This window comes from Prunus avium, chromosome 3, assembly GCF_965620075.1.
Source record: "Prunus avium chromosome 3, drPruAviu1.hap1.1, whole genome shotgun sequence".
NCBI classification, from domain to species: Eukaryota; Viridiplantae; Streptophyta; class Magnoliopsida; order Rosales; family Rosaceae; genus Prunus; species Prunus avium.
In genome coordinates, this window is record NC_142286.1 from 9207362 (window position 1) to 9221695 (window position 14334).

Consider the following 14334-nt stretch of genomic DNA (forward strand, 5'->3'; position numbering starts at 1 on the left):
GGGATTGATGTACGATTTGGGTCGAGTCTTTAAACTATTTGCGATTGTGTTTGGATGGTAAACATCGCACGATGGAAATTGGGAAGTTATTTTAGGTTGATTACAGCGGGCAATCATAAATTTGTTTGAGTTCATTATTTGTATTGTTTAATGTATTATTTGACTTAAGAGCTTTGCTGGTGGTTCTGTTTCGAATTATTTGAAGGTCGGAGGCCTATTATGTGAATTGCATGTTATTATCTTGTGTATGATGCTGTTGGGATGATTATGATTGTGTTTTAACAAGTTGAAATTTTTTGGGAATGTCCATTTTTCAAGGGAGACTTTGCCAAAATTTCGACAAAATGTCTCGTTCATCTTTTCCCTAATTTGGGAAAAGAAAAAAAAAGAGGCTATGATGTTAGTTAGTGGGCCCGACATCGGTTTGATGTCGAAAAAAACTGCAAGATCCATTGCGGGTTCTGAGGAATTCGAGGCAGGTCTTTTCATGGAGAGCTTCCAAGATACTACAGTTGATACATGCTGACATATGTGGCCCAATAAGTCCAATCTCAAATAGTAAGAAGCGATATCTCATCACTTTTATTGATGATTACAGTAGAAGAACTTGGGTTTATTTTCTGGTGAAGAAATCATAAGCCTTTGCTATGTTCAAAACGTATAAAGCTAGAGTGGAGAAGGAAACATAAGCATTTATAAGAGGCATGAGGATCGATCGAGGAGGTGAGTTCACATCACATGAATTCACAAATTTTTGCAATACGAATGGCATTCACAAACAGTTGACGGTTGCCTACACTCCTCAACAAAACGGCGTTGCTGAAAGGAAGAATCGAACTATCATGAATATGGTTCGGTGCATGGTGTCAAAGAAGCAAATTCCAAAGACTTTCTGGCCAGAAGCAGTGAATTGGGCAGTACATGTGTTGAATCGAAGTCCAACCCTTGCCGTGAAAAACAAGACACCTGAAGAAGCTTGGAGTGGGAGCAAACCATCGGTGGATCACTTTAGAGTCTTTGGATGCCTATCTCATGTGCATGTACCTGATAGAAGCCTCAAATGCATACTGTTGGGGGCAAGTGAAGAGTCCAAGGCTTACAGATTGTTTGATCCCATTTCACAGAAAATTATTGTAAGCCGAGATGTGTTTTTTGAGGAAGATCCACAATGGAATTGGGATGACAGTTATGAGCAAACTATTTTAGTTGATCTTGAATGGGAAACTAATGAAGAAACAGTTACAGAAGATTAAGGAGATGAAGACGGATCTGGAGCTAATGAAGATTTGGTAAACAATGAGTCTGATGGTAGTGATTCATTAGAAGCAGGAGATATAACGAATGAAGGCAGTGCAACTCAAGAGGGAAGAACTCGAAGGCCACCAATTTGGATGAGAGATTATGAAACCGGTGAAGGTCTCTCTGATGAAGAACGCGTGAACTTGGCTCATCTAGCCTTGTTTACTAATGGTGATCCCACTACTTATGATGATGCCGTGAAGAGTGAGAAGTGGAAACAAGCAATGGATCAAGAAATATAAGCCATAGAGAAGAATGATACGTGGGAATTAACTAATTTTCCATCAGGGGGAAAGACTATTGGAGTAAAGTGGGTTTTCAAGACAAAATTGAAATGAGGAGGTGGACAAGTACAAAGCTCAACTTGTTGCCAAGAGATATAGTCAACAATATGGAGTGGATTTTTCTAAAGTGTTTGCACCAGTGGCTCGATTGGATACAATTCGAATGGTTATTTCCCTTGCTGCACAAAAGAGTTGGAAGATCTACCAACTCGACATCAAATCAGATTTTCTGCATGGAGAGATTAATGAGGAAGTTTTTGTTGAACAGCCACCTGATTATGAACAGAAGGGCAGCGAATCCAAGGTATATTGTCTCAAAAAGGCACTACACGGACTCAAGCAAGCTCCACGAGCATGGTACCGTCGAATAGAGTCATATTTCATCAAGGAAGGTTTCAATAAATGTCCCCACGAACATACATTGTTCATCAAGATAGCCAATGAAGGTTAAATTTTGATTGTATGTCTCTATGTTGATGATCTTATATTCACTGGGAATGATGAGTTGTTGTTCGAGCAATTTAAAAGGTCCATGATGGTTGACTTTGATATGATTGATCTCGAAAAAATGAGGTACTTCCTTGGCATTGAAGTGGTGCAGACAACGGATGGCATATTTATTAGTCAACAGAAGTATGCACAGGAAGTGTTGGAAAGGTTTAACATGAATCAATGCAACTCAGTGCATAATCATGTGGTTCCTGGATTTAAACTTACTCGTGATGAAGGAGGAGTGGGAGTTGATAGCACGCTTTATAGGCAAATGGTTGGAAGTCTCATGTACTTAACAACTACACGTCCTAATCTTATGTTTTCTGTAAGTCTAATCAGTAGGTACATGGAGCATCCTACTGAGTCTCATTTATTGGTAGCTAAAAGGATTTTAAGGTACGTGAAAGGCACTGTTGGTTTTGGAGTATTCTACAAGAAGGGAGGATGTGAAGAACTTATTGGCCACATGGACAGTGACTATGCTGGTGTTCAAGATCACAGAAAAAGTACTTCAGGTTATGTCTTTATGATGAATTTAGGAGCAGTTTCATGGTCCTTGAAGAAGCAACCAGTGGTTACTCTATCCACTACTGAAGCAGAGTTTATTGCTGCAGCTTCGAGTGCGTGTCAAGTAGTATGGTTAAGAAGAATTTTGAGAAGTTTAAACTTGAGTCAAACTAGTCCGACGGTGGTTTATTGTGATAATGTCTCAACCATTAAGCTTTCAAAGAATCCGGTAATGCATGGTCGTAGCAAGCACATAGATGTGCGGTTTCATTTTCTTCGAGACCTTGTCAAAGATGGGGTAGTGGAGCTGTTGCAATGTTCTACTCAAGAGCAGATTGCAGACATCATGACAAAGCTGTTGAAGCTTGAAGTGTTTCTGAAGCTGCAAGATTTAATGGGTGTTTGCAAATACCCTGGAATAAACTGAATATCAATGGTATTTAGTTTAAGGGAGGATGTTGAAGTTGTTAAGATTCTAGCGGTTAGGATTCCTTTATTCTAGGGTTTATTCCTAGACGTGTTAAGAACCCTCCTTTACTTGAGGGACAAGTTTATTTTTCTGTTTCTAATCTAGTCACTTACCACGATTTTAGGACCTGTATAATCATGGGTTGTTATCTTATTCCCTGTTTGATGTAAGGCTATTTAATAGCCAAGTTGGGTGTTTGAGTCTAATAAGAATTCTCTCCAGAGTTTACTAGTGCAATCATACTTTGTATTCACAAAGCCTTTCGATAACCTTGTTTAGTTCTAACATATTGCTCCTAAAAATCTTTTTTTTTGTTGGTATATTTATCAAATTAAATTTATTTCATGCCCATTTTTGAAATCCATTTTGAGCCCCAAAATTCTCAAGGCCAACCCTTTGATTGTTCCATTCTTGACACTTGATTGTTCCATCGATCTATCATTTTGTTCCTTGGCAATCCAAAATGAAGCCGGAACAGCATCTGCCAAGTTTAAATTTCTAATGAACTATGCAGGTTTGTTCAAGCATAATCATAATGCAACAGCTTGGAAAATTTAGTGTAAAGCTTTATCGGCATGGTCCTAGATGACACTATAAAGGTTTAAATTAAAGAATTAATTCAATCTCCAAATATTCCAATTGTACAATTTATTTTTCTTTCCTACTAGTTGCTCTCTTTTCATGGAACTACGACTTTACAGTAACAAATTTACTAACAACTTAAGTTGACAATAAGATGGTGTGCTCCAAGATAGTTGACAATTGGAACGAGGAAAAGTTTATCAGTTTGAGAATGGTGTCTTATTTCCAGGATGATGTGCTTGAACGGCTCCTTTGGCTATCATATCCAGATTGTGGTCCACTCATGGCATCCTAAAGAGAAGGCCAAACAAGAAAATCAAAGGTGAGTTTTAGAAGAAAAAAAGAAGCAAAACACAAACCAACAAAAGATGTGAAGATTTAGAGGTAAGTCTAGCATGAACATTTTGGGATGTTATGCAGTTCCTTGCATCTTACTTGTATTGAGGTATTCGAGCGTTGTCTCGGGGAGAATACTCCACCAGCACCGTGCATGACACAATTCAAACTCTCGTCCGCCAGTGCTCTCAATCTGTTAAGTTCAAATAGCACAACCTTGGCAAGATCCGGTCTGTCTTTTCGCCTCATTTCAGCGCACTGTAAACACATCTTGGCAAACTTCAAGGCTTCCTCAACAGGCCAATCAGGGACTGCAGGGTCAAGCATCTCAGCGAAAGTCCCCATCTCAATAGCCCGTTCAACATGATGCGTCAACCCCATTGGTGGCTTGGCTGTTATTAGCTGTAGAAGCATGACCCCAAGTGAGTAAATATCAGATTTTGTTCCAAGCATGCCGGTTTGCTGATACTCTGGGTCGATGTAGCAAAATGTTCCGGCCGTTGATGTCATGTGATACTGAGTGACAGAGTCGGCTACTGATGGAGGCACAAGCCTAGCCAAACCTACATCACTGATCTTGCTCACATAGTTATGGTCTAGCAAGATGTTGCCGGGTTTTAGGTCACGATGTACAAGGGGTTCTGGCTTGGCTTGATGAAGAAACAAAAGCCCTGTCGCAATTTCTGCAGCAATTCGGAACCTTAGCTGCCAAGGAATAACTAGGGTGTTACCTCGCCGGAACAGACAATCATCCAAGCTCCCATTAGCCATGTACTCATAAACCAAGCAACCATACTCTGGGCAAGCTCCAAGGAGGAGAACCATGTTTGGATGCCGTATGGAGCTCAATACTTCAACCTGCATCGCTAAAAACTGTCAGATATATATAATCCACAACAATGCATGATCAATAAAATTAAGGGCTTGTCTAATATAGGTCCCTATAATTTCTATTTCCTAGACATATACCCATCATTCTATAAATCTATGTGTAAAACCCAATTTCAAACTTAAATGACCAGTAGGATATAAGAGGTCATAGTATTCCTATGTTTTTACATCGTTGCCATCAAACTTCATATTTTATTTATAATTTATTCCAAGTATTTCATTAACTGTCATACTTGTAATTAAAACTCCCTATTAATAGCATATCAATCACCCCATTTCTTTTGGTTGCCATTCCCTCTAACATATTGCCCCCTAAAATTGCAAACCAAAAAAAAAAGAGTAAATTACATATCCAATAATGTACATATGATAAATATAAATATAAATATATACATATAAAAATATAGGTATATTATTTACACAAAAAATTTAAATAAAAAAACTAGGTAAGTTACTTTGTAATTGAAATTTCCGTATATTTTTCATAAATTAAAAATAGGTTCATTTAAAAAATAAATTTAATATATTTCCGTATATATATATATATATATATATATATATATATATATATATTGGTATATTTTTCAAAATTTTCGGTACATTAGTTGGAGAGAAAAAATAGGTTCATTTAAAAAAAAAATTGTTTTCATAAAACAAACAATAAAAAGATGATCAAATTATTTTTTATAAAAAAAAGTAATAGGTGCTTTATTTAGAGAAAAAAAGGTACATTATTTAGAGAAAAAAAAAGGTACAATATTTAGAGAAAAAATAGGTTCATTTAAAAAAATGTTTTTCAAAAAACAAACAATAAATAGATTATCAAATTATTTTTCAACATAATTAGAATGTACACTATTATTCATAAAATTATAATAAAATAGATTACTAGTCGTATAATTCATAAAAGGAAAACAACATAATTTTTTTATTAAATAAACCAAAACGTTAAGCACCTATAATCACCTATAATCACCTATAGATTACTAATACGTTAATGTTGAATTTAATATTTAATTTCAAATAAGTTTCCAAATTAATTCCTACATCCATTACAACCATATGGAGATCTTTCCAAATTCAACGTGTGTCATTAGTTCCAGCCCCCCATAGCACATTAACTTATAAATAGGGGTAGTTTTGGAATCCAATAATATAATAAATCAAATTTTAAGTTATGTTAGGTAACTTGCTTAGTTGGATTCTAGTCATCGGGTATTATTTGAAAAAAATGGGTATTTTAAATAGAAAAATAAAGGGAAGGGTTGTAGGGGATTTAAAATGAATTTTATGGGTATAAGCACAATTAAATGCCAAGCAATAGTAATAAAATAATCCTAGGATTTATAATTGGTTTTGTTTCCAAACAATATGGTCCCCATTCTGGAAACAAATTGGTTATGTTGTTTAGTGTGTTGTATATTTGAAGATGGTAGTTAGAAGTTTGATAATGTTCCATGTCACAAACCTCCTGGTTGAATTGCGACTGTCCTTGAGCTGCATCTGGACGTAGAACTTTTATTGCCACTGGCGTGTGGTCCAGTTCACCTCTGTAAACTGGCCCATAGCCTCCTTCCCCGATCTTGCGAGCTTGCGAGAAATCTTTTGTTGCCGTCTCAATCTCCTCAATTGTGTATTTCCTGTACCTGGGATCGTATGCCCTCGATTGGAGTGCCTTCTTCTTCTCTTCGGATTCTTTAAAGGCTTTCTTTTCTGCAGCCCTCCGTTTTTGTGCTTCCAATTCAGCAATCCTATGAGATGCTTCGGCTGCCTCGATGGCTGCCTTACATTTGGCTTTCTCCCTCTCTACAAGCGCCAATGCAGCTTCCTCAGCATGTCGTGCCGCTTCTAACCTTTGTTCATCTTCCAATTTCCACCGGTTAAGTTCCCTTTCCTGTGATGATTTTGTCATTAGAATATGTGATTAAATAGTGTTCAAAACCCCAGGTTTCTATTTATTAAATTGAATTTCTCTTTATGTTATGTGTATGGTTGCAGGACATGTAGGTTTGTCATTCACCACTTGCTAGATTCAAGAAGATGACACCGAAACTTAAACAAATTCTACCCCTCAAATAAGGTTTCGCATCAGATACCTTGTGTTTTGCTGTCAGTGCTTCCTTGCAGGCCATACTGTACATCTCCATTGTTTGCTTGAGCTCTAGCTTGAGCCTCCTCATCTCAGCTTCTACATCATCCTTTATTATTGCCAAGGCAAAGCAAGTGTCAACACTCTGAACTATATTAGCTTTTTTTTTTTTTTTTTTTTTTTTTTTTTGAGAAAAAAAGTTTATCGTTGGTGGTGTGCTTGCAAATTACAAGTTTCCCATGCTGGGAAATTATCTTACCATGTTCTGTGATGATGACGATGATTTTCCACTTTCAATCGAGTACGATGAGATTTCGTATTGTGGAGACCCCATATCAAAAAGCCTGTTTCTTGAGTATGATGATGTGGAGCTTCTGCTCTCCATTTCTGAACCAATTGAATGCCGAGAGGGCATTGTTACTTCCGCACCAAAATCATAGAAAGAAGGAGAAATGTGATCGATGCTTGCCCTTCCACTACTCACAAATGATATATCAGTATCAGACGAGAGCTCGTACGATTTGTCCATTGAAGCTCTTCCTCTTGTGAATGGTGACCTGGACATCATTTTTATTGGGTTAGCCCTTCCCATGATTTTACTCACACATCCTCTTTTTCAGCATTATATAGAGTTGCTCACACAACCAAAATGCTGGGCGGGAAGTATCTACTTATCTTTTTAAAAGAGTCAATGCATCGACCCAATGACGGATAAACCTGTTTCTCTGAATCTCTCCTAAGTAATCAAAAGAGTCGAATTAGAGCTTACTTGATTTGAGTGTCAGCATCTGGCGGGCTACGAGCTGAATAGTACTGTGTCCTCTCCGATGCTGTATGAATCAAAGAAATTAAACTTGAATTAGTAATAATTAGTGAAAAACAAACCATATTATAATAATCATGAGGTGGGAAATAATTACACATGCTAGAATTACAGAAGACATTTATATATATATATATATATACCTGATGATTTGGTTTCAGAAACAGGGGTGGGTTGGTGTTGTATCTGATTACGTGGGGCAGATTTTTGGGGTGTTGTAGTAGTAGCACATCGCATGTACGAGACCTTTCCCTTGCCAATCACGTAAACAGAGCAAAAATCTGGTGCCCCCTTTGACACTGTGCTTGGAACGTCTGTGAGTTTGAATCTTTTGGTGCACAAAATAAATATAAAAACAAATAAGAAGGAAAATTTAGGTAATTAGGATCGAATGTAGGAGCTAATTACAATGATTATGATGAATTAATTAATCACCTGAAAAGGCCACTTTTTGTTGGCATACCAAGAACCAAAATCTCAACTGAGTTAGTGACAACGTAATTGATGATTGCTTTTGGAATATCAGTATCCTCGAGTACGACTTCATTGCATTTTATCTGTTTCAAAGATATCAGTCACAAGTGTTAGACGGCCCCCCTAGGCAATAGCATTGTATATATATTTTGTTACTTTTGGATCCAGATCCTCTTGGTTTCTTTTCTGCGATGATTTGCTTGACTTGCAATAAAATTACTTGGTTTTTGCAGTCGTAGGAATTAAAATTTGTTTAATTTTTCCATATAACAAAAACAAAACATCAACAGTTTGTAACAACATAAATAATATTTCGCATTTATCCAGGGTATGTGTAAGACGTATCACATTTTGAAGAATGTGCATACCAAACATGAAAATTGAATTTCATACTCATTATATCAACCCGCATCTCAAATTCCAAAAGATTTGAAAAATAAAACAGTCAATGTGATACTTGAACGTTGATCAACAAACATTTTCCAGAGTTTCCATTAATTCATCTTTCTCGAGCTTAATCTTAAAAAAATAAAAAAATAAAAACTCTTGTGGCATTTCCCTTCCAAATATTTGGCGTACGTAGTTTCGATTCCTCCTTTCCATTCTAGGTTAATTAACATGTGTCGACGAAGAAATTCTGTAATTGTGACGTATAAAATTATACATAAGAAAATAATTAGGAAGTATATTAGAACTCACATTCTTTTTGGAGCAAAAGGAACGGTACGAAAGAAACAGGCTTTGGGCTTGAGCACCACCACCTTGGCTGTCGGCTCCTTCAGAAGAGGATGTGTGCTTAACATGCAGCAACGTGAGAGGTTGGCCTCTTGTGAGAAGATGATCAACAGCCCATTTGATGGCATTTTCACTTCCTTTGTCCTTGTCTATAGCCACTGCCACGGACTCTTCTCTCTTCTCTCCATGCCCTCTGTTAATCCTTGCCATTAATTCTTAATTAACTCTCTTAATCTCCTGTAAAATATAATTAATTTAAACTCTCCAAGTGGGCAGCTTACAGATCCTGCTTACAAGAAGATGATCATATGTTTTATAATCTCCAAGTTTTTTTTCTCTCCAATGCCCCTCTCTCTCTCTCTCTCTCTCTCTCTCTCTCTCTCTGATTATTTTAGAGGCCTGCCTGGGAAACCCTTCTTTGTCCTGTCCAGAGAGAGTTGGTTTGTTTTGTTGAACATAAGAGAAGAGAAGAAAAAAATACTTACCAAATTTCCCTAACCATGTTATCTTTTGTCTCTATTTTGAGTTAGTTCTTTTTTATTTTTAATAACGAACTCTCTATGATGTTTCTCAAATAGACATCATCGTCTGTCGCATGATGTGATCAACTAATGTGACCCGAAAATGTTATGATTTTTTTAGCATGATCCTGAGGACTTGCACATTGTTGCGCATGGTTGTAACTATTGTTTTGTCTTGCCAAATTAGGTGACTTCCGTGCCGCCAAAACAACAAAGGTGTAAGTTGATAAATTCAGCAATACCCGCTTTCTTTGAAGTGTTTGCATTGCGTGGTTATAGAGTTCTTGACAGCAAAGCTTAACAAATTTTGCTCCCCCAAATTTTTTAATTTTAAAAAAATTATATATACGTGTTATTATCTGTATAAATTAATTTCTATAAGAGACATCACTAAAATAGTCTATCCGCTAAGTAAAGAAAAATTATAAAATATCAACTTATTTTCCTAGAATGTGTTGATGAAAGCGTGTATTTTAGAGCCGATGAGTCAAATATAGGTCCCCAAACATGAGACTTATACAATTTATAAAAAACTTGCATGTAACAAACTAATGGACCCAGTACGACATGGCAAGACAGTGCAACACATCTAAATTTAATTGGGTTACATATGTAAACAAGAGTAAAGCTCAATTGAAGAGCTTAATATGGCCCAAGATGATCTGGGCCCAGTTAAGAGCTCGACCTGCTTGTTTTCCACTTTCACTTTGTTCATGTTCCGTGATGCGTCACTATGTAACCTATTAGGGGTGGACATCAATCCGACCAAATTCACCGAATCGGTCGATTTGAACTGTAATGGCCATTTTGCCTTGGTTTCAACCAAGAAAAAAAATTTAACGGGTTTAAAACTGAAGCATACTGTAATGGTTTGGTTTGGTTGCTATTTTGAGATTTTGCAAACCAACCTAAACTGAATCAAAATGTCTGCTTGTATATGTTTTTATGTTATTTTATTTTATATTTCAGGTGTTTTCATTGGATAATAACTAGGTAAGGATGTTTCATTTGAAGTTTGATTGAAATTTGAAGTTATTGGTCTTTTAAATTGTAACTATATTAGTTATTGAACTTTGAAGTTTGATGACATGTTAATTATAAGATGGTTTGATGTGCTAGAAAATAAAAAATATATATGTAGCACGTTATGAAATTTTTTTCTTTGGTTGTAATTGGGCTAACCCCTACAACTTATGGTAAATACATCTAACCCCAATGCTATGATCCTTTTAAATGCATGCAATTAATCACCCTCCTAAAGGATACTATTTGCCTCCTTTCCTATAAGGAGATACACTTCACTTATGTGAATCACAGTTTGACATATATGCAAAAATAACTTATGTATACAGATTACACCGGTATTGACAAGAATATAAGAGCTTATACTTCTGAGTACCAACCACTACCCAAGAAAAACTCCATGATCACTTTGTCATTATGTATTACACTAATCAAATTGATGAGAAAGCTAAAGCTAAAGCTGCATTTGTACCAACCTTTATCTCCCCGACACAGACTAGATGACATCTGTTACGGAAAGGTTACCCAGGATGTCCTGATTGAAAGGTACGTGGGTCCCATACTTTGATGCAAATTGATCAGGAAGGTGAGAGGGACGGCCATAATGGTTTTCCCGAAACCAGAAACAGAAACTGTACAAATTTCTAGTTTTGGGATTTGATGAGCGGTTTGGGCCCTTGGCTGATTGTTTTAAGTGTAAAAAAAAATTATGATATAAAAATGTGGTATACCTTATCATTACTCAATCGGATGTTTGTATTAATTTCTTACCTTGTATGCTCGTATTAATTTCGTATTTGAGCCTTGATTGCTCTCAAATTGTCATCACTTTAGCCAATTTGGTAAATTGAGTCGAGAACTTGAGAGCTTTGGATCGCTATGTCCAAAATTAAATGTAAATTGTTTATCTTATGCTCTTCTCCTCGCACTTACTAGTAACCAAACAGAAACATCTTAAAAAATTCTTCATTTGTTGGCCCCATCAAGTTTAGTCAGAGATGCGTCTTGTAGATGCACATGCAAGCTGTGTGGTCTCACTGATTGGTACAGAGCAGATATTTTCAAAAAGGACTGGTCCAATGTAATGCTTGGCCTGTTGTTTTAAGTTGTATCAGTTAACCCATGGGGTTTGGTCCAGTGGTTGGGGCTGGGTCCACCATGTTTGGCCGAATGTGAGCAGGCTCCTCAGTGAGGTCCTGCGTTCGATGCTCCGCATGTGTAAAAGAACCCCAGGGGGAGAGCTTTAACCTTAACCCCTCCCCGGCTCGGAGTGGTTGCACACTTGCCACCATTTTGTTCACCAAAAAAAAAAAAAAAAAAAGTTGTATCAGTTATTAAAATTTGGGGACCCATCGACGAAAAGCAGCAGAATAATAATATTACCATTCAAAGTGAGTATGCGACCTAAGACCACGTGGAGCAGTTTTAAACCGTTCATGAAGACATCGTGGAACATTTTCAAAGCAAGAACTATTTTCTTTTCTTCTTATAATTGGGCTTGTCCAATATAGGTCCCTATAATTTCTATTTCCTAGATATATACCCATCATTCTATAAATCTATGTGTAAAACCCAATTTCAAACTTAAATGACTAGTAGGATATAAGAGGTCATAGTATTCCTACGTTTTTACACCCTTGCCATCAAACTTCATATTTTATTTATAATTTATTCCAAGCATTTCATTAACTACCATAATTGTAATTAAAACTCCCTATTAATAGCATATCAATCACCCCATTTCTTTTGGTTGCCATTCCCTCTAACATATCGCCCCCTAAAATTGCAAAAAAAAAAAGTAAATTACATATCCAATAATGTACATATGAAAAATATAAATATATATGTATAAAAATATAGGTATATTATTTACCAAAAAAATTAATTAAAAAAAAGGTCAATTACTTTGTAATTGAAATTTCCGTACATTTTTCATAAATTAAATATAGGTACACAATAATTTATAGAAAATAGGTGCGTTATATAATTGAAATTTATGCACTTATAAATTAAAAATAGGTACATTATTTAGAAGAAAAAAATAAGTTCATTATACTAGGTAATTTTTTTTTACTAGGTATACATTATTAGAGAAAAAAATAGGTACATTATTTAGAGAAAAAAATAGATACAAAATTTAGCGAAAAAATAAGTTCATTATACTAGGTAAATTGTTTTACTAGGTACATTATTTGGAGAGAAAAAATAGGTTCATTTTAAAAAAATTGTTTTCATAAATAAAAAGATGATCAAATTATTTTTCATAAAACAAATAATAGGTGCTTTATTTAGAGAAAAAAATAGGTACATTATTTAGAGAAAAAAAGGTACATTATTTAGAGAAAAAAAGGTACATTATTTAAATATAGGTACACAATAATTTATAGAAAATAGGTCCTAACAAATGGTAACAAAACCCATAAAGCCCATAACGAGAATATGTAAATTTTACGAAATGGAATGATTTCTCTTGTAGACTCTCGGAGGATGAAAATGCTTATGTTACTAGGCAAACAAAGTTCTACCCCGTTGAAGATGCTCTAAAGTGGTGGAGGAGTTTTAAGTAGTAACATTATGTGTTTTTTTTAGGGACTTCAAAGAAATTTAATGTAACATTTGTTTTATGTCTCTATCTATGTCATAGCTATTAGGAAGAGAAACCTCGTAATGTGACCAAAGATCCGTTGCACATGGCAAAGATACGTTGCCCCTGCACGATGCCCCAAAAAGCGGGGCTCCACCAATCAGAATGGGTTATAGAAGAATTAATAATATTACAAGGTAAGTTCGGACTTTACTTTTTATTTTATTTTATTGTTTTTTATAGAATTAACAGAGCGAAATTATAGAGAGAAATGCTCTTAATTACTTATATTCACGTAAACTGTAAGCTATAAACGAGTAATTTTTTATGTTTGAGTCACAAAGTATTTATATCTTATGTGTATTGGAAAATATTTTAGTAAATTGAGCTTAGACCCATAAAATTCATTTTAAATCACCTACAACCCTTTCATTTAGTTTTCTATTTAAAATACCCAATGTTTTCAAATAATACCCGATGACTAGAATCCAACTAAGTAAGTTACCTAATATAACATAAAATCTGATTTATTGTATTTTTCGGATTCCAAAACTACCCATATTTATAAGTTAATGTATTATGGGGGTGTAACTAATGACACCCGTTGAATTTGAAAATATCTCCAAATAGTTGTAATGGATGTAGGAACTAATTTAGAAACTTATTTGAAATTAAATATTAAATTCCACATTAAAGTATTAGTAATCTATTTTACGACTAGTAATCTATTTTTGAATTAATGGTGTTTTCCTTCTATGAATTACGACTAGTAATCTATTTAAAGTATTAGTAATTTAAATTCAATATTAAATTTAGGAATTAATGTTGTTTTCTTTTTATGAATTATACGACCAGTATTCTTTTTTATTATAGTTTTATGAATAATAGTGTACATTCTAATTATGTTGAAAAATAATTTGATAATCTATTTATTGTTTTGTTTTTAAAACATGTTTTTTAATGAACCTATTTTTTCTCCAAATATTGTACCTATTTTTTTTCTTTATTACTTGTTTTATGAAAAATAATTTGATCATCTTTTTATTGTTTGTTTTATGAAAACAATTTTTTTTAAATGAGCCTATTTTTTCTCTCAAAATAATGTACCTATTTTTTTTCTTCTCTAATAATGTACCTAGTAAAACAATTTACCTAGTATAATGAACCTATTTTTTTCTTTAAATAATGTACCTTTTTTTTTCTCTAATAATGTATACCTAGTAAA

At 34.8% G+C, this 14334-nt stretch overlaps 1 protein-coding gene and 1 pseudogene across 1 annotated transcript; one reads left to right on the forward strand and one right to left on the reverse strand.

Annotated features, from left to right (window-relative positions):
- The first annotated feature begins 2247 nt into the window (after positions 1–2247).
- LOC148295571 (secreted RxLR effector protein 161 pseudogene) lies at positions 2248–3009 on the forward strand (annotated as a pseudogene).
- An 843-nt stretch (positions 3010–3852) lies between these two features.
- Positions 3853–9191, reverse strand: LOC110763376 (U-box domain-containing protein 52-like). Its single transcript, XM_088250526.1, has 8 exons — positions 8946–9191; positions 8208–8329; positions 7982–8100; positions 7209–7357; positions 6957–7058; positions 6329–6754; positions 4069–4827; positions 3853–3924 (listed from the first exon to the last, which is right to left on the reverse strand). The coding sequence occupies exons 1-8, from the start codon at positions 9189–9191 to the stop codon at positions 3853–3855; spliced, it is 1995 nt and encodes a 664-aa protein (XP_088106652.1).
- Between the last annotated feature and the right edge of the window lie 5143 nt (positions 9192–14334).